We start from the raw sequence: 21,305 nt of genomic DNA, 5'->3' as shown, positions 1-21,305 counted from the left end.
GCACAACCGTTGTTGGACTTAAACTGATTTATTATATTTCTAGAATGCATTTACATTTACATATCATGGTTTGAAGAGTTTTGACGATTGATTTTTTTACTTGCCGTGTGTCTCGAATATTTTTTGAAATCTACTTTAAAAATTTGTTTCCCTTATTTGTTCGCATACACATGCCGCAGCGATTCTTTAACTTCTTTAACCCAAAATATCTTTTCTGGCTGCAATAACTTCCACAAATCTCATTTCGAAATATCTGCCCGTAGTTAATGCCGAAGTTTGTGCTCTTTATTAATATTCTTTTAGGCTAACTTATTCCATGGATCTTAATGCTATGTCGCTAACTCCGTTCAGTGACTTTTTCAAATGCGGGAACATAAAGAAACCGCTTGGATCCAAATCCGGAACCGTTTTTATACTCTCGCAACATGTTGCACAGACAGTGTAAGAGATTTGTTAACATAAGTGTTGTCTGTAACACTTATATTTACTTAAACGAGTTAGATATGGCGTTATATACGAGTATATCAAACGACCAGGATGATGAGTAGAGTTGAAATCCGAATGTATGTATGCTCGTTGTCCGTCCGTTTGCACAAACGATAACTTAATTAAAAACTACAGTATCTTCGAACTCGAAATCGGATAATTGCCACGCCCACAAAATGGCTATAATCGAAAAGATATAAAGCCATAATTTAATCTATAAATTAAGATACACAAAATGAATCATACCAGAGAGGCGTTGGAATTAAAAAAGTCGGCTTGGCCACGCCTTACTAGATTTTTTGAACATAACATGTAAACTGCTATAGTTATATAAACCAAACTTCCTGATATAATTTTCTTAAGGCCCTCTATATGCAGCATGAAAATGAATGAAATCGGATCATTACCACGCTCTCATCATTCATGCTGTATAATGGAATACATAATTGAAATGATTTCAGAGAGTTCAGTTGATATAGCTTCAGTAGTTTAAGAGTTATACACGAAAATCTGAATAGGGGCCGGCCCACGCCCACTTTCGTAGAAAAGTTGCACTTAAATATGCCTCTCCAGTGTCTATACTGAATTTTGCTTTCATAATTTTGTAACTAGCTTAGTTATGTCACTTTATAGATTTTCGTATAGATTTGTAGCCATTTTGTGGACATGGCAGTGATCCTCAACCTTCAACCTTCTTATGGTGCCAAGGAACACTTGTACCAAGTTTCATCAAGATATCTCAATTTTTATTAAAGTTATCGCTTGCACGGACGGACAGACTGGATTTCAAATCTACTCGTGATCCTGACCACTTTGGTATATATAACTCGTTTTTTAGGTGACTCAAACAGCCGTTATATGAACATAACTATAATTCTCTGTGAAATATGTTGCGAGAGTATAATTTCTTCCACTGTTTTGCTCTTTATTCAATGATTTATAAAAAGTGTTACAGTAATCGGATTTAGTTCAAATATGCGCCGTTTCGTTCGATAATCTGTTGCCATCTAGATGGTAACTTCATAATACCCCCTCGTAGAAACCCCCTCGTAGAAACCCCCTCCTTATTGCGAAGAACTCGGACAGCCACTTTTTACAAGGCTCCTTTGAGTTCAACTTTACACCACCAAGGGCGTTCGCCATGGACAGGAACAAGTGGAATCACTTGGCGCTATGTCCAGGTTATATGGTGAATACGATAATAACGGGTGATTTTTTTGAGGTTAGGATTTTCATGCATTAGTATTTGACAGATCACGTGGGATTTCAGACATGGTGTCAAAGAGAAAGATGCTCAGTATGCTTTGACATTTCATCATGAATAGACTTACTAACGAGCAACGCTTGCAAATCATTGAATTTTATTACCAAAATCAGTGTTCGGTTCGAAATGTGAAATCCGCTTTTTTATCGACAAATTTTGTTCAGCGATGAGGCTCATTTCTGGTTGAATGGCTACGTAAATAAGCAAAATTGCCGCATTTGGGGTGAAGAGCAACCAGAAGCCGTTCAAGAACTGCCCATGCATCCCGAAAAATGCACTGTTTGGTGTGGTTTGTACGCTGGTGGAATCATTGGACCGTATTTTTTCAAAGATGCTGTTGGACGCAACGTTACGGTGAATGGCGATCGCTATCGTTCGATGCTAACAAACTTTTTGTTGCCAAAAATGGAAGAACTGAACTTGGTTGACATGTGGTTTCAACAAGATGGCGCTACATGCCACACAGCTCGCGATTCTATGGCCATTTTGAGGGAAAACTTCGGAGAACAATTCATCTCAAGAAATGGACCCGTAAGTTGGCCACCAAGATCATGCGATTTAACGCCTTTAGACTATTTTTTGTGGGGCTACGTCAAGTCTAAAGTCTACAGAAATAAGCCAGCAACTATTCCAGCTTTGGAAGACAACATTTCCGAAGAAATTCGGGCTATTCCGGCCGAAATGCTCGAAAAAGTTGCCCAAAATTGGACTTTCCGAATGGACCACCTAAGACGCAGCCGCGGTCAACATTTAAATGAAATTATCTTCAAAAAGTAAATGTCATGAACCAATCTAACGTTTCAAATAAAGAACCGATGAGATTTTGCAAATTTTATGCGTTCTTTTTTTAAAAAAAGTTATCAAGCTCTTAAAAAATCACCCTTTACCTCCCATCCGACCTCCCGTAGCTTCTGACAAGTCATCAACGAAGTGTGTAGTCTGGCGTTGTCCTGGTGGAACACTACACCCTTCCTGTTGGCCAATTCTGGACGCTTCTTCAATCCCGCCTTGGCCACTGTTTAGGACGATTCACCGGCCTTCGACCACGACCGTTTTCGCTTGGTATTGTCGTATGTGATCCATTTTTCGTCGCCAGTCACCATCCGCTTTAAAAATGAGTCGAGTTCGTTCCGTTTCAGCAGCATATCACAGGCGTTGATTCGGTCCAGAAGTTTTTTTGCGTCAAATCATGCGGCACCCAAAATTCAAGCTTATTGTGTATCCAGCCTTCTGCAGATGGTTTAAAATGGTTTGGTGACTAACTCCCAACTCCTGGGCGATGTCACTCTCGATGTTTTCCATAATTTGGTCGGTATTCGTCGTCACAGGTCTTCCGCCGGTCCGCAGTTCGAAGTGATAGAGTACCATCCCCCAAAGCACCTTTAATTTCACGGAACGTTTTTCTAGAGGATTTGACTTTAACGAAGAAAAACTTTAAAATAGCGCAAATTCGGGCGTTAGTTTACACCATGTTTACACGTATATAACTGTAGAACGCAATATCCAAACTAATCATGCATAGCCCCATTTTGTAGGTTATGTCAAGACCTTTCGAAGATGTATAGTATTTGCCAACCTAATATATATAAAAAAAAAAATTTGCTTAAAATTATTCGAATACCCACATATATACATAATACGTATATATTGTTACAAAATTAACTCATAAATTTAAACAAAGTTTATGTCGTCCGGATAAATAAAGGGTCGTCGTCTTAATTTGCATTAAACATGTTAATCAAATCTAAGGGATTGTTTATCTCAGCGTCAGGCACATAGTCCGAAGATTTCCACTTGATAGCTGAACTCGATTCCACTGTATATATTTGGTCCACACAGTTATTGTAATTGTAGACATCGCACCAACTTGTATCTTGTGCCTCAACTAATTCAAGTGCCGAAAGGCATTCTACTATTACGGAGTAGAGAGAACTCTCATTTTGTTGTTTAAGTGACTTCGGCGTATATGGAATGTTTTCTACCGAGACTGGTGAAATCAAAGAATAATCTGTCGAGATTTGTAGGGTTTCAGATGCAGCAGTATTAGTATTAGCCAAATGATATTGATAATCAGTAGAGTATGAAGGTGCTACAAAAGGATAAACAATTTCTCCCCACGAAAAAACGTTTATACAGTTAATTGGGTTATATGCTTGAGCTTTAACAGTTATTGATTGAATATTAGAAGGATATGTATTACCAAAACTACATTGACCAAATTGCGTATCAGTTGTATCAGTTTCCGAAGTAGGAGAAATCTGCGGAGAATATGTAGAACTGCATAATGGAAATTGTGTGTTAGACATCAAAGTCGGAGTATCATCATTCGACGCAGAACTATGCAATTGTTTAGGTTTATATGCTGGAACTGATGTTTTGACGATTTTTTGATTACCCTTTTCTCTTTCAATGCTGCGCCTTTTCTTAAACCAGGTCGTTAGGCTGGATTCCTTTAAATTAAGCAGCTTCGCCAGTTCAGGTCTACGTGACGGCCTCAGAAAGAAATGCTTCTGAAACTCCTCTTCTAATATTTTCAGTTGATGTGGCCGAAATTTTGAACACTTACGTTTAGGTTTCGTGACATTCATATTTTCTTTTAGTACTGCTGTGGTGATTGCTAAACGGTTGGAAATTAACTGATTTATTCCATTTTTAGAATGTCTTTTATATGTTTACACATCATGATTTGTAGTGTTTTTAAACGTTCGCAACTTATTGCACAGAGTATAATAGTAACATAACGGTTGTTTATGTCACCTATTAGATATACGATTATATATACGAAAGGGATCAGGCTGACGAGTTTGAGTTGAAAGAATATTTTGTTGACACCCTGAAGTAAGCGAAATCGGTTAACAACCACGCCTACTTGCCATATAACTCAATTTTGAATTCGGAACAAAACTGTGTAAAGTTTTGTAACAGTAGCATTTGATTGGTATCACTTATTGTCGTAAATGGACTATAAATTTTCAAGGCCCCAAATATCGAACATAAAGCCACCAGTGCAGTGCCATACTAGTGTAACCCATGAAAAATTAGGCGATTTTCGTGATTTTTTTCAATGAAAGTGCTCGAAAGTATATTTCGAAGTCTTTTGGACATAATAAGGTATATTTTAAGCTATATTTTACGATTTTTGTTTTTACAAAAATATTGAAAAAATAACGGAGTTGTGTGCTATCTTGGGAGGTATGAGTAGCTGAAACAAAAAAATTCAAAAAGGATATTAAAGTTAAAGATATTTCAAATTTGAAAAATATCAAAAATTAACAAAATGACGTATTTCTGAAAAACTGTCGGTTTTTTATTTAAAAATTGGTAGTTTTTTAATGCCAAATTGACAATTTTCAACAAATCAAAAAGATCGTAAATATATTCAAGAATACTCAGTTTAAATTTGAAGTTCAATTTCAATTTCTCGTTGAGTTATGATGTCAGCAAATTTGAGAAAAGTCGTTTCTAGACTATGACGGGCTTTGCCTGCAAGCGGTCGTTCTTTAAAACGCTTCCATTCAAAATCTATTCAAGATATGAACTTAATGCTTTTACAGGATATTTTTCAAAAGTATTAAGTATCGAATAAGCCAAAAATTAAAAATATTGATTTTTTGAAAATTTCATACTGGTATAGCCCCTTTAATGTAATTCAGAGGGAATCCTTTTCTTCCAGTATTATGTGCCAAAAATGGATAAAATTACTTTCCCTGACTCCCATATACCGTATATTAGGATTTTCAAACTACCGACTGACTTAATAATACAGGTATAAATCGTTTAATCTGTAAGATATCTTAGCTTCTTAATTAAGTAAGCGTATAAACTTGGGTATAATATTGATGGGTCGTGAAAATGAATGAATGATATTGGTCATATGTCGATTTTAGTTATTTCACGGACTTTTGAATATACGAGCCGAATAATAAATTCCGAAAGTATAAAATCTTCGGCAACACTCGCCAATTTAACGAAGTAAGATTTTCCACAAAACAATAGATCAAAGGAAGAAAACGTCACTCCCCAAATATTAGGGGAATCCACGTGGGCTATTCAAGGCGTGATATTAACATATTCTACTATCTGCTTTATTCAAAAAAGGCACTAAATTTATTGTGAAGAGAAAACAATATATGGGCATAAAAAAGGGATTAAATGCATGAACTGGTAAAAATACATTTTCCAGGAAATGGCAGCAAAACGTCAAAGTTTTCTCATTTTTTTTATATTACTCAGAACACACTAAATTTTCAAATTTATGCAGTACTTAGGTTAAGTTAATCTAGTATGTTTAGACCAGTTATGGCCCTCAGCAATACTAGACCGAGTGCCTTCACGTATTCCCTGAGAAGTAGTCATCGTTTAGGGAGCCAGCGCTTGACGTAAATTTTAAGATTTTATGAGCCCTAACTCCACCATTGCATTTGTGGTCCTGATAAAAATAAAATATAATACTATTGATTTAGCAAATTATCCTAAAAATATGTTACAGCTTATGAAAAGACAATTAAATTATTGAGTTTTTGCCAAAGGGTAGCCTGTATATTAATAATCATATTTTATTTTATTTCAAAAGAATTTTTTTTTTATTCTATTTAGTCTGATTTTTTAATAAATAACACGTAATTCTTTGTTTGTTTTAAGCCTTCCATCGAGCTCCAATCACTAATCGGCCGCTGGCAGCCTCAGCGCCAAGTCGGGTGTGATAGTCCAATCAGACAACACATCTCGAAACACATTATTATAGCAACAACACACATTTACAATGAAAATGTTCTTCCTTTCCTGTAGAACACTTTTTGGGCAATCATGCTGTGCATGAAATTCACCAAGTCTGCATACAGTTGTTGTTGTGATTATTTAAGAGTGTGGTGAATTGTTACTCACCATTGTGCTCACGTGATTTTTTCATTCCTTTCCAAATTTATTGGTTATTCCATTAGTAGTATTAGTAGTCGAAGCATAACATCAATATTTTTCCTCTTAGTTATAATACCAATTTCAAACTCATCAGTACACATATCGAGTATTGATTCAATCTGAACGTTCCAGCCACCTCTTTTTACGTATGAGAATAAAAAGTCATTTAGTAGCAAGCCAGGACTATACGGTCAATGACTCATCAATTAGATGTTTTAAGAGCTCAAGAATGCACTTATTTCAGTCGAAGCGAGAGAACTTGACTTATTGGTGAAATCTGATCCGTATTTGGAGATTGGTTTTCCTGATTTCTTGAAAGACAAGTGTTCTGAAGCACCGTTATCGTATTTTTTACATTTTTCTCGATCAATCGATATGAGCCTTTTTTGAAGGATTGACAATTGGTGTGAGATCCAATATAAGCATTTTTGACGAATATTTCAAGTTAAAGAAATTAAACATTGAAAGCTCTTGATATCTCTTGGGATAAGTATTATGTATGAGGAGCATTGCTACACTAACAAAAAAAAGTCCATTGAAAAATTATATAGTTCTATATGAAGCCACAAACGGAGCTATAGATCCCACTAAAATTTATAAATTTTTAAAATGTGGTCGTACTAGCCAGCAAAATGTTAAAAATAAACCAATCAAATTTTGTTTTTTTTTTTTAATTTATTTTTACTTCTGACTACATATAATACATGAAAAAATATTTCTTTAAAATTATACAAATACAAAATTAGCATATACATATATTTAAACAAAGTTTATGTCGTCCGGATAGATAAGCCCTTGTCATATTAATTTGCATAGAACATGTTAATCAAATCCAAAGGATTGTTTATCTCAGCGTCCGCCACATAGTCCGACGGATTACATTTGATTGCTGAACTCGATGGAACTGTATCTCCTTGATTCAAACCGCACAAATTTGTATCTTGTACTTCAACTGATTCAAGGTATTCTTCTATTACGGAGTATAGATCAGTATTCTCATTTTGTTGTACTACTGATTCCGGTGTATAGGGAATGCTTTCTACCGATACTGGTGAAATCAAAGGATAATCTGTCGAGAATTGTTGGGTTCCAGATGCAGCAGTATTAGTATTAGCCAAAGGATACAAATATTCAGTAGAATTGATTGGTGGTGGTTGTGAGTATGCAGATTCAACAATAGGAGGAAGCATTTCGGCCCACGAAGAAACGTTTTCACAGTTAATTGGTGCAATTTGGTTATATACTTGAGCGTTAACGGGTATTGGTTGAATGTTTGTAGGATAAGCATTTGTAAAACTACATGGAGAAAATTGCGTTGACACAGTTTCCGAAGTAGGAGAAATCAGCGGAGAATATGTAGAACTGCATAATGGAAATTGTGTGTTAGACATCAAAGTCGGAGTATAACCATTTGTCGCAGAACGATAGTCAACAGAACTATAAACTTGTGTGGGCTTATGTGCCGGAACTGGTGAGTTGACAATTTTTTGTAAACCCTTTCGTTTCTCCTTCCTGCGTTTATACTGAAACCAAATCTTCAGGCTGGATTCCTTTATATTAAGCTGCTTCGCCAGTTCAGCTCTTCGTGCCGGCCTTAGTAGGGGATGCTTCAGATACTCCTTTTCCAATATCTCCACATGACTTGGCCGGAATTTCGTCCTCTTCTGTTTGGGTTTACTTGGCATCTCTTCTACTGGTGCCCTGCTTCCTTCCAGTTTTAATTCGTCTGGTGTAAGGGTGATCTATAAAAAAGATTTTAAAAAAATTGTTAGTACTTTCCCAATATTTCGGAAAAAATTACTTACGAAACATCCGCCAGACATTCCTGTTGAATAACAATCCATGTTTTTTTAGTCCTTTTACAACCGTTGTTGGAATTAAACTGATTTATCCTAATTCTAGAGTGCATTTTATATGTCTACAAATCCTGTTTTGAAGTGTTTTTGATGATTGATATTCTTACCTGTCGTTTTATGTACTTGCAAGGCGTTTGGTAAGCTTCGATTGAGAATAACGGAGATTTAAAATATTAACGAAGTAAGATTTTCCAAAAACAATTTATCCACGTGGGCTAGACGCCTTGCATATATCATTATCTGTGCGGTTGTCTCTATACCGTTAAGATATTTTAGCAAATAATAAATTTAAGGAAATAATATTCAATCCATCATTTCTCTGCTGATTTGAACGTTATATTTGAACGTTATATTTAGACTACATTTAACTGCTAGTCTTGTACCGTAAGTGCTGTTAGTTATCTTGATATAGGAAGAAATATATTTGTTGATTTGTTTCACTTGTCGTGTGTCCCGAATATTTTTTGAAATCTACTTTAAAATTTTGTTTCCCTTATTTGTTCGCATAAAGAAATGAAGATTCTAGAAAAAATGGCGATTTGTTTCTCGATATTTCTTTCGTTCCCTCGATACACATGTCCCAGCGATTCTTTAACTTCTTTAACCCAAAATATCTTTTCTGGCTGCAATAACTTCCACAAATCTCATTTCGAAATATCTGCCCGTAGTTAATAACGAAGTTCGTGCTCTTTATTAATATTACTTTAGACTAACTTACTACATTGATCTTAATGCTATGTCGTTAACTCCGTTCAGTGACTTTTTCAAATGTGGGAACAAAAAGAAATCGCTTGGATCCAATTCCGGGTCCGTTTTTATACTCTCGCAACATGTTGCACAGACAGTGTAAGAGATTTGTTAACATAAGTGTTGTCTGTAACACCTATACTTAAACGAGTTAGATATGGCGTTATGTACGAGTATATCAAACGACCAAGATGATGAGTAGAGTTGAAATCCGAATGTATGTATGCTCGTTGTTCGTCCGTTTGTGCAAACGATAACTTAATTAAAAACTACAGTATCTTCGAACTCGAAATCAGATAATTGCCACGCCCACAAAATGGCTATAATCGAAAAGCTATAAAGCCATAATTTAATCTATAAATTAAGATACACAAAATGAATCATACCAGAGAGGCGTTGGAATTAAAAAAGTCGGCTTGGCCACGCCTTACTAGATTTTTTGAACATAACATGTAAACTGCTATAGTTATATAAACCAAACTTCCTGATATAATTTGCTTAAGGCCCTCTATATGCAGCATGAAAATGAATGAAATCGGATTATAACCACGCTCTCATCATTCATGCTGCATAATGGAATACATAATTGAAATGACTCCAGAGAGTTTAGTTGATATAGCTTAAGTAGTTTAAGAGTTATATACGAAAATCTGAATTGGGGGTGGAACGACGCCCACTTTCTTAGAAAAGTTGCACTTAAATATGCCTCTCCAGTGTCTATACTGAATTTTGCTTTCATAATTTTGTAACTAGCTTAGTTATGTCACTTTATAGATTTTTGTATAGATTTGTAGCCAGTTTGTGGACATGGCAGTGATCCTCAACCTTCAACCTTCTTATGGTGCCAAGGAACACTTGTACCAAGTTTCATCAAGATATCTCAATTTTTATTAAAGTTATCGCTTGCACGGACGGACAGACTGGATTTCAAATCTACTCGTGATCCTGACCACTTTGGTATATGTAACTCGTTTTTTAGGTGACTCAAACAGCCGTTATATGAACATAACTATAATTCTCTGTGAAATATGTTGCGAGAGTATAATTTCTTCTGCTGTTTTGCTCTTTATTTAATGCTTTATAAAAAGTGTTACAATGATCGGATTTAGTTCAAATATGAGCCGTTTCGTTCGATAATCTGTTTCCATCCAGACGGTAACTTTATAATACCCCTCTCGTAGAAGAATAAATGATTCCCTTCCAATCCCACCAAACACACAGCAAAACCTTCCTGGCCGTCAATCCCGGCTTGGCCACTATTTGGGACGATTCACCGGCCTTCGACCACGACCGTTTTCGCTTGGTATTGTCGTATGTGAACTATTTTTCGTCGCCAGTCACCATCCGCTTCAAAAATTAGTCGAGTTCGTTCCGTTTCAGCAGCATGTCGCAGGCGTTGATTCGGTCCAGAAGGCTTTTTTGCGTCAAATCACGCGTAACCCAAAATTCAAGCTTTTTGTGTATCCAACCTTATGCAGATGGATCGGTCTAACTCGATGTTTTCCATGATTTGGTGGGTATTCGTCATCACAGGTCTTCCGCCGGTCTGCAGTTCGAAGTGATAGAGTACCATCCCAAATACCAAAGCACCATTAATTTCACGGAACGTTAACTGTAGAACGCAATATCCAAACTAATCATACATAGCCCCATTTTGTAGGTTAGAAAATGTATAGTATTTGCCAACCTAATATATACATTAGGGTGGGTCAATTTGTATAGAGCAAAAAAAGCGGTTATCAAAATCGTAAACTACGATGAATTCTAAGAAAATTTGCCCAAGAAACCATGGGTCTAAAATCAAAATGGAGCTTCCGGTTTTTAACGAGAAACTTTTCATAAAAATTAAAATAATAATAAATAAAATTTCAAACTTTAATAGCTTTAATCTTCCGCGAAATCGTATTGCAGTTAACAATTTCATTTTATATCTATGTATATATAAAGCAAAAACTTAACTGTTAAGGGCCAAACAAAATATAATATACTTGTAAAGTTCACAATTAATTAGTTTTAAGGTCTTGTTTGCTGTCCATCCTAGATGTTGCGTTTCGACTGGCAACCGTGACTGCCATAACACCATCACGATTTTTTTCTATAGTTCGACGTGAAACGCTAGTCAGCAGTTGCACAAAGCGCTCGGTTCCTTGAATATGTGGAAGAATTTGTGGATCCGGAAGTGGAGGATTGTCAAAGTCTATGTATTCGAACAAATGGCAATAGGGTATGTTTGCAGTGAAGGGCGGCTCCGACAAAATGCTATTGTCATCTAAGTTTATCATCTCAACATAATCAGTGCAGTCAAAATTTATAGTTGGTTTTTTGTAAGCTCTTAATTTTGTTGGGTCGTAAAGTTTTTCACGATAGTACAAAATTAGATTAGATTCAAGTACATAATAATTTTAAATAAAAAACAAAAACCGAAAAAAAAAATTAAAAATTTGAAAAATAAAAAGAATTAAAAAAAAAACTATTAAAAAATAAAAAAAAAAAAAAACAAAAAGGGATCCAATGTCTGCTACGTCCACGTCGTCAATCCTGGGTTACGCTAATTGCAGATAATAATAGTGCATAAATCAATGATTTTTCACCATGTTCTGAGTTGGTTTTTTATTTGTAGCTCATACAAATATTGCTGTCCCAAAATTCCCTTTGGGGGGTAAAAAGGTGATGAAATAAGGAACATTTTAAGAAATTTTCGAAAAAAATCTAAGAGGGCATAAAGGGTTAAAAATTTTAGACCAATGGTTTCTTGGGCAAATTTTCTTCGAATTCATCGTAGTTTACAATTTTGATAACCACTTTGTCAAGAAAAAAATTTACCCACTCTAATATACATACAAAATATTTGCTTAACATTATTTGAATACCTAATTATATATACTTATTATATACATGATAACAAAATTAACGCATAAATTTAAACAAAGTTTATGTCGTCCGGATAAATAAATCAACCCTTGTCGTCTTAATTTGCATGAAGCATGTGAATCAAATCTAAGGGATTGTTTATCTCAGCTTCAGGCACATAGTCCGAAGATTTCCATTTGATAGCTGAACTCGATTCCACTGTATATATTTGGTCCACACAGTTATTGTAATTGTAGACATCGCACCAACTTGTATCTTGTGCCTCAACTAATTCAAGTGCCGAAAGGCATTCTACTATTACGGAGTAGAAAGAACTCTCATTTTGTTGTTTAAGTGACTTCGGCGTATATGGAATGTTTTCTACCGAGACTGGTGAAATCAAAGAATAATCTGTCGAGAATTGTAGGGTTCCAGATCCAGCAGTATTAGTATTAGATTCTACAAAAGGATAAACAATTTCTCCCCACGAAAAAACGTTTATACAGTTAATTGGGTTATAAGCTTGAGCTTTAACAGTTATTGATTGAATATTAGAAGGATATGTATTACCAAAACTACATTGACTAAATTGCGTATCAATTGTATCAGTTTCCGAAGTAGGAGAAATCTGCGGAGAATATGTTGAGCTGCATAATGGAAATTGTGTGTTAGACATCAAAGTCGGAGTATCATCATTCGACGCAGAACTATACAACTGTTTGGGTTTAGGTGCTGAAACTGATGTTTTGACGGTTTTTTGTTTACACTTTTCTCTCTCCTTCCTGCGCTTATTCTTAAACCAAATCGTCACGCTGCATTCCAATAAATTAAGCTGCTTCGCCAGTTCAGCTCTTCGTGCCGGCCTCGGTAGTGAATGCTTCTGAAACTCCTCTTCTAATATTTTCAGTTGATGTGGCAGAAATTTTGAACACTTACGTTTAGGTTTCGTGACATTCATATTTTCTTTTAGCACTGCTGTGGTGATTGCTAAACGGTTGGAAATTAACTGATTTATTCCATTTTTAGAATGTCTTTTATATGTTTACACATCATGATTTGTAGTGTTTTTAAACGTTCGCAACGTATTGCACAGAGTATAATAGTAACATAACGGTTGTTTATGTCACCTATTAGATATACGATTATATATACGAAAGGGATCAGGCTGACGAGTTTGAGTTGAAAGAATATTTTGTTGACACCCTGAAGTAAGCGAAATCGGTTAACAACCACGCCTACTTGCCATATAACTCAATTTTGAATTCGGAACAAAACTGTGTAAAGTTTTGTAACAGTAGCATTTGATTGGTATCACCTATTGTCGTAAATGGACTATAAATTTTCAAGGCCCCAAATATCGAACATAAAGCCACCAGTGCAGTGCCATACTAGTGTAACCCATGAAAAATTAGGCGATTTTCGTGATTTTTTTTTTTTTCAAAGAAAGTACTCGAAAGTATATTTCGAAGTCTTTTGGACATAATAAGGTATATTTTAAGCTATATTTTACGATTTTTGTTTTTACAAAAATATTGAAAAAATAACGGAGTTATGTGCTGTCTTGGGAGGTACCAAAAAAAAGTTCCCCAACTGCTGACATGATTCCGGCCGAATGAGTAGCTGAAACAAAAAAATTCAAAAAGGATATTAAAGTTAAAAAATATTTCCTATACAATGAGCTACGATTTTTGAAAAATATCAAAAATTAACAAAATAAAAAAAATTGTTTTTTAGGTAAAAAAAAACTTGTAATTTTTTTAATGTCAAATGACAAATTTGATTGTATAGTAAATATATTCAAGAATACTCAATTTAAATTTGAAGTCCATCGGTAAATTTCTCGTTGAGTTATGATGTCAGTATTTTTGAGAAAAGTCGTTTCTAGAAAAACGACGGATAAAACGCTTTTACAGGATATTTTTCAACACAGGATAAGCAAAAATTGAAAAATCGATTTTTTGAAAATTTCACACTGGTACAGTCCCTCAATGTAATTCAGAGGGAAGCCTTTTCTTCTAGTATTATGTCTCTGTGCCAAAAACGAATAAAATTACTTTCCCTAACTCCCATATACCGAATATTAGGATTTTCAAACTACCGACGGGCTTTATAATGTAGGAATAAATCGGTTAATCTGTAAGAAATCCTAACTTCTTAATTAAATAAGCTTAGATAAAATATTGATGGGTGGTGAAAATGAATGGTTTCGGTCATACTTCGATTTTCGTTATTTTAGGCGACTTTATGAATATACGAGCCGAATAATAAATTCCTAAAGTATAAAATATTCGGATACACTCGCATTTAACCCTTTCTTACTTGTTGATGATTGATGATCTTACCTGACGTGTTATGTGCGATAGTACTTGAAAGGAGTTCGGTAAACTTCGGTTGAGAATAACGAAGATTTAAAATATTAACGAAGTAATCGTTTCCAAAAACAATAGATCAAAGGAAGAAATCCAATCAAAGGAAGAAAACGTCACTCCCCAAAATTAGGGGAATCCACGTGGGCTATTCAAGGCGTGATATTAACATATTCTACTATCTGCTTTTCTCAAAAAAGCGACCAAATTTATTGTGAAAAGAATATACCATATGGACATAAAAAAGGGATTAAAGGCATGAGCTGTTCCAAATGCATTTTCCAGGAAATGGCAACAAAACGGCAAAGTTTTCTCATTATTTTAATATTACTTAGCACGCATTAAATTTTCAAATTTATATGGTAAAATAGGATTGATTTTATTGATTTAGCAAATTATCCTAAAAGTATGTTATAAGTTATGACAAGGCCATTATTTTTTTGAGTTTTTGCAACGGTTATTATTAATTATTATATTATATCATGTTTTATTTTATTTCACATGAATTTTTTTTTTTTTTAATTCAGTCTGATTTTTTAATAAATAACACGTAATTATTTGATTGTTTTAGGCCTTCCATCGAGGCGCATTAAATATGTAGCACTCCGCTCTATAAAAAGCTAGAAAAAATTGCAGTTAGTGCTTAGTTTTATTGAGATCTATATGAGCGCTGAATATATCCCAAGTTTTCTCAAAATGTTATGTCTCTAATTCTACTAATTAAACTATGAAACACACTTCATCACTATTCTTTGGTCATTATTTTTATCAGATTTTCGCTATCCTCTATATCTTCCTTCTCCTGGTATGAACAAGGCTCTCCAGGCGGGTTCTAAACAATAAAACTTTTTCGCTAACGAGGCGTTGTCAGTATGTCTTTCAAATGCTTGCCCACGTGTAGACCTGGAGGCTCGCTGGCAGCCTCAGCACCTAGCCGGGTATGACAGTCCAATCAGTGTGTGATCTTGAAACACATTATTATAGCAACAACACACTTTCACGAAATTCACCTTGTCTACATACGGTTGTGTTGTTGATTATTTAAGAGTGTGGTGAATTATTACTCACCATTGTGGTCACGTGATTTCTTTCATTCCTTTCCAATTTGATATTTTTGTAATTAGCTGAAATATTGTTGTTGCTCGATATTTTCATTTTATAAAATTGAATTATAGAAACTACATTTCGCATTGTCTGGTCTTAATAACATAAATATACCTTTGGAAATTCGAGAAAGTTTGGTGCCAAATTAATTGGTTATTCCACTCAGGTATTACTAGACTCTCAAAATGCCCAATATCGAAGCATAACCTCAACATACCAGGACTATACGGTCAATGACTCATCAATTCGGCGTTTTAAGAGCTCAAAAATGCACTTATTTCAGTCGGAGTGTGAAAACTTGACTTCTTAGTGAAAGCTGATCCGTCTTTGGAGATCGGTTTTCCTGATTTCTTGAAAGACAAGAGTTATGCAGCACCGTTATCGTACATTTTTCTCGATCAATCGATATGAGCCTTTTTTGAGAGATGGATTTGATGTGAGATCCAATAAAAGGATTTTTTTCATTCATTTTTCGTGTTACTGTTTTGTCAAGTTACTGTTTTGTTACATATCAAAATTTTCGACAAAGTTATGAGTTGCCAGATTGCAAAACTAAGGTTGCCAAACCTCGATATAAAGGGCAACCCTCGTAGTATACATAATCGATTGGGCTAAGCTTTAAAACAGCTTGACAATTAGTTTTTTGTTGTTCATCTCTTTTTTTATACTGAAATTAATTGACACGGATATGTTCAGGGTTTCTAAAGCAAATATTGAAAAATCTTGATATCTCTTGGGATAAGTATTCTGTATGAGAAGCATGGTTTTGCTCATGAGCACAATCGAAACACCCTAAAATCAACCCTAACAAAAATAATCCATTGAAAAATTATATAGTTCTATATGAAGCCATAAACGTAGCAGTAGATCCCACTAAGATTTATAAATTTTTAGCTAACTAACAAAATGTTAAAAATAAACCAATAAAATTGTGTTTTTTTTATATTTATTTTTCTTCTAACTACATATATACATAAAAAAATATTTCGTTAAAATTATTCAAATACAAAATTAGCATACTATATATATTTAAACTAAGTTTATGTTGTCCGGATAGATCAGCCCTTGTCGTCTTAATTTGCATGGAACATGTTAATCAAATCCAACGGATTGTTCATCTCAGCGCCCGTCACATAGTCCGACGGATTACATTTGATTGCTGAACTCGATGGAACTGTATCTCCTTGATCCAAACCGCACAAATTTGTATCTTGTACTTCAATTGATTCAAGGTATTCTTCTATTACGGAGTATAGATCAGTATTCTCATTTTGTTGTTCTACTGATTCCGGTGTATAGGGAATTCCTTCTACCGATTCTGGAGAACTTAAAGGATAATCGGTCGTTAATTGTATGACTCCAAATTCAGCAGTATTAGTATTTGTTAAAGGATACAAATAATCAGTAGAATTGATTGGTGGAGGTTGTGAGTATGCAGGAAGCATTTCCGGCCACGAAGAAACGTTTGCACTGTTAACTGGTGCAATTTGGTTATATTGCATATATGAGTTACCGGGTATTGTTTGAATGTTTGTAGGATATGCATTTGCAAAACTACATGGAGAAAATTGCGTTGACACAGTTTCCGAAGTAGGAGAAATCAGCGGAGAATATGTAGAACTGCATAATGGAAATTGTGTGTTAGACGTCAAAGTCGGAGTATAACCATTCTTCGCAGAACGATAGTCAACAGAACTATAAACTTGTGTGGATTTATGAGCCGGAACTGATGAGTTGACGATTTTTTGTAGAACATTTCCTTTCTCCTTCCTGCGTCTATTCTGAAACCAAATCTTCATGCTGGATTCCTTTAAATTAAGCTGCTTCGCCAGTTCAGCTCTTCGTGCCGGCCTCAGTAGGGGATGCTTCAGAAACTCCTTTTCCAAAATTTCGACATGACTTGGCCGAAATTTCGTCCTCTTCTGTTTGGGTTTCCTTGGCATCTCTTCTACTGGTGCCCTGCTTTTTTTCCTGTTTTACTTCATCTGGGGTAAGGTAGATCTGTAAAATGTTACAAAAAAAGTTAGTTTTTTCCAAATATCACTATTTCAACAAAAATACTTACGAAATATCCTCCAGACATTCCTGTTGAATAGTAATCAATTTGTTTAGTTTTTTTATTTAAGTGTTGTCCAAGCGTTGTAGGAATTAAACTGATTTATCCTAGTTCTAGAGTCCATTTTATATATCTACAAATCCTGTTTTGAAGTGTTTTTGATGATTGATATTCTTACCTGTCATTTTATGTACTTGCAAGGCGTTCGGTAAGCTTCGATTAAGAATAACGGAGATTTAAAATATTAACGAAGTAATCGTTTCCAGAAACAATAGATCAAAGGAAGAAAACGTCACTCCCCAAATATTTGGAAAATCCACGTGGGCTATTTAAGGCGTGATCTACCTGCTTTTCTCAAAAAAGGGATCGAGTAATGTTTGGAGGTCAAATGCCAGTAAAAAGGGGTTAAAGGCGTGCACCACTTATTGCACCTAGCGACTCTGTTATTTTAATGTAATTTCAAAGTACATTCCACCCCAACAATCCGAATTGAACATTGGACATCTTGTAAGATATTCCGTAACAACCAGCTGATTGAAATTAAAGCTTTGGATTCCGTCATCTTCAACGCTTTCCTCGAATTTTTTTCGAATTATTCCAAATGCATTTTCTATGAAATTACAAGTAATAAAAAATGTTTTTTGAAAGAAAAAGCAATAATCTCCAAATATAATTTCGGTTAAATTATAATTGGCAACAACGGCTATAAACTACTCAATACAATACTCAAGTGTTTTGGGTGCTAGATATATGGTCCTCAGAACATATTTAACGGCGAATACCGCAGACGATGGACGAGTTATATGACGACATTGACATAGTTTAGCGAATAAAAAGACAGCGACTACGCTGGCTAGGTCATGTTGTTCGAATGGACGAAAACACTCCAGCTCTGAAAGTGTTTGATGCAGTACCCGCCGTAGGAAGCCGAGGAAGGGGAAGGCCTCCACTCCGTTGGAGGGACCAAGTGGAGAGCGACCTGGTTACACTTGGGATCTCCAACTGGCGCCGAACTGTGAAGGAGAGAGAGAAGTGGCGCACTATCGTCGATTCGGCTATAACCGGCTAAATGATTGCAACGCCATTCACATACACACACACACTGAGAAAAATCGCAAAGATTAGGGTTAAACAATATTAATAGCATGGCACAAATGAAAATATGTTAGGGTGTAAGGCAGATAATTTGCAAGGAGTTATGTCTGGGCAGTGGTTTGATAATATACTTCTACACCGAGTATTTGTATGAGATAATGGTGGTCAAGTTTTCTATAAAGGCGTTTAAGCTCTCTTAAATGTTATTAAATGACATTTATCTGTTCATAATATTTTCAGATTTGCTACATAAAATGTTGATTCAGTCTACAATAGCTTATTTTCACCTGTACGCCTTCCAAAGATATCTTAAATTATTATTTACTTAATATTAGATTGTAAAATATCTCCCTCCGCTTTTTTGCGCTCTTTATTATTTGCGCCGTTTTGTTCGATCTACCGAATACAATAACTTACAAGTCATCAACGAAGTGTGTGGTCTGGCGTTGTCCTGGTGGAACATTACAACCTTCCTGTTGGCCAATTCTGGACGCTTCTGATCGATGGGAGCAGCTCCTAATGAATGATTCCCTTCCAATCCCACCAAACGCACAGCAAAACCTTCTTGGCCGTCAATCCCGGCTTGGTCACTGTTTGGGACGATTCACTTTTCCTTCCTTCACCTTCGACCATGACCGTTTTCGCTTGATATTGTCGTATGTGATCCATTTTTCATCGTCAGTCACCATCCGCTTCATAAATTTCAGCAGCATACCGCAGACATTGATTCGGTCCAGAAGGTTTTTTGCGTCAAATCATGTGGCACCCAAACATCAAGCTTTTTTTGTGTATCCAGCCTTCTGCAGATGGTTTAAAATGGGTTGGTGGCTAAATCCCACCCCATCTCCTGGGCAATGTCACGAGATGCCATAAACTCGATGTTTTCCATGATTTGGTCGGTATTCGTTGTCACAGGTCTTCCGTCGGCTGGCTTATCCATGGTGTCGTTTTCACCCGCACTGAATTATTTGACAACCTAATATTTATTTCAAGAAATAATATCCATATTCGATCACCATTTATGATCCCAATGAGACCCACTTATTGCACCTAGCGACTCTGTTATTTTAATGTAATTTCAAAGTACATTCCACCCCAACAATCCGAATTGAACATTGGACATCTTGTAAGATATTCCGTAACAACCAGCTGATTGAAAGTTAAAGCTTTGGACTCCGTCATCTTCAACGCTTTCCTCGAATTTTTTTCGATCACCTGATGATTGTTGAATCTCCTCAGCGGGGTCATTTACGAACTCCTTTCCAAAAATCTGAACAGGGTATATTAAATTTGTCACGAAGTTTGTAACACCCAGAAGGAAGCGTCGGAGGCCCTATAAAGTATATATAAATGATCAGTATGTTGAACTGAGCCGATTTAGCCATGTCGGTCTGTCTGTCTGTCTGTGCGTCCGTCCGTCTGTCTGTATATATACGAACTAGTCTTTCGGTTTTTAAGATATCGTTTTGAAATTTGGCAGATGTTATTTTCTCTTTAAGAAGCTGCTCATTTGTCGGAACTGCCGATATCGGACCACTATATCATATAGCTGCCATACAGTTCAGATTGTATCAATAGCTTGTATGGAAAATTTTCGCATTTGACTTGGTATCTTCACGAAATTTGGTGTGAGTTATTGTTCATAGAAATAATTTAATCTCCGAAAAAATTGTTCAGATCGGTTTACTAGAGCATATAGCTGCCATACAAACCGAACGATCGGAATCAATGGCTTGTATGGAAAATTTTCGCATTTGACGTGGTATCTTCACGAAATTTGACAAGGATTACTGCTTAAGGTAATAATATAATCTCCGAAGAAATCGTTCAGATCGGTTAACTATATAACCTTAATGTTTCTAGCAAACAACCCGGCTAAAGATAATTAGTAAAATGTTTTTACTTTTACTTACTTTTTCTTACGTCTTTAGATTTGCTTAAACACATAGATACTAAAAAAAATGCACCTGTGAAGGGTATATTAGCTTCGGTACAGCCGAAGTTAACGTTTTTTTTTGTTTTCTGCTGAAATTAATCTCAAGTGAGTTAGAATATTGCAGATTACTATTAAATTAATAATAAGTAACTAGGGTGGAATTTACTCACCACTGTTTATTTAGTCACTACTCACCTCACATGAAATTCAACTCGAAACATATAATATTTCGCGCATATTAACTCTGCCATTGATAAAGCGATGCATATACTATGTTAATATTGTTAGTGTAATTTGCAAATACGTGAATGAATATTCACAAAATATGTAGATAAATATGCATGCTTGTTACCAAAGACCTAAAACGCTAGCCGTTATATATGTAACACATAGCTACTTTAAAAATCCAGCAACAAGGCCAGTGATATAAACAACTTTCACCAAAAGAAATCCTTGCAAATTCAAAATTGAAAGCTCTCTCTTGTTGTTGTCTCCGAATAATACGAGCTTTTGTAACATACAAGTATTGAGTGCTAGAGCGTATTTTACAATTCATGAGCGTTGCGTGCGCCAAATTACTGCGCTTCAGCATGAGCGTGACAAATGTTAACTCGCTGTTAATGCGCTG

General features: G+C 35.4%; 3 protein-coding genes across 6 annotated transcripts in view; 1 reads left to right on the top strand and 2 right to left on the bottom strand.

The window, feature by feature from the left end:
- The window catches only part of LOC105213749 (chymotrypsin-elastase inhibitor ixodidin-like), a 344,198-nt gene that overhangs the window by 216,197 nt on the left and 106,696 nt on the right, over positions 1–21,305 (top strand). The gene's annotated exons all lie outside the window — the stretch shown is intronic.
- On the bottom strand, positions 3,307–12,230 carry LOC105213769 (homeobox protein DLX-5-like). The gene is made up of 2 exons (XM_054231825.1): positions 8,473–12,230; positions 3,307–8,409 (listed from the first exon to the last, which is right to left on the bottom strand). Exons 1-2 carry the CDS (start codon positions 8,509–8,511, stop codon positions 7,471–7,473), a joined length of 978 nt encoding a protein of 325 aa, XP_054087800.1. The 5' UTR covers positions 8,512–12,230; the 3' UTR covers positions 3,307–7,470.
- LOC105213756 (paired mesoderm homeobox protein 2-like) lies at positions 15,975–18,444 on the bottom strand. Its single transcript, XM_011186809.2, has one exon. It carries the CDS (start codon positions 17,531–17,533, stop codon positions 16,664–16,666), a length of 870 nt encoding a protein of 289 aa, XP_011185111.2. The 5' UTR covers positions 17,534–18,444; the 3' UTR covers positions 15,975–16,663.

Source organism: Zeugodacus cucurbitae, chromosome 5 (genome assembly GCF_028554725.1).
Source record: "Zeugodacus cucurbitae isolate PBARC_wt_2022May chromosome 5, idZeuCucr1.2, whole genome shotgun sequence".
In the NCBI taxonomy this organism is placed as follows: domain Eukaryota; kingdom Metazoa; phylum Arthropoda; class Insecta; order Diptera; family Tephritidae; genus Zeugodacus; species Zeugodacus cucurbitae.
The sequence above is the reverse complement of the archived record's forward strand: the minus strand, read 5'-3'. Positions and strand labels throughout refer to the sequence as shown.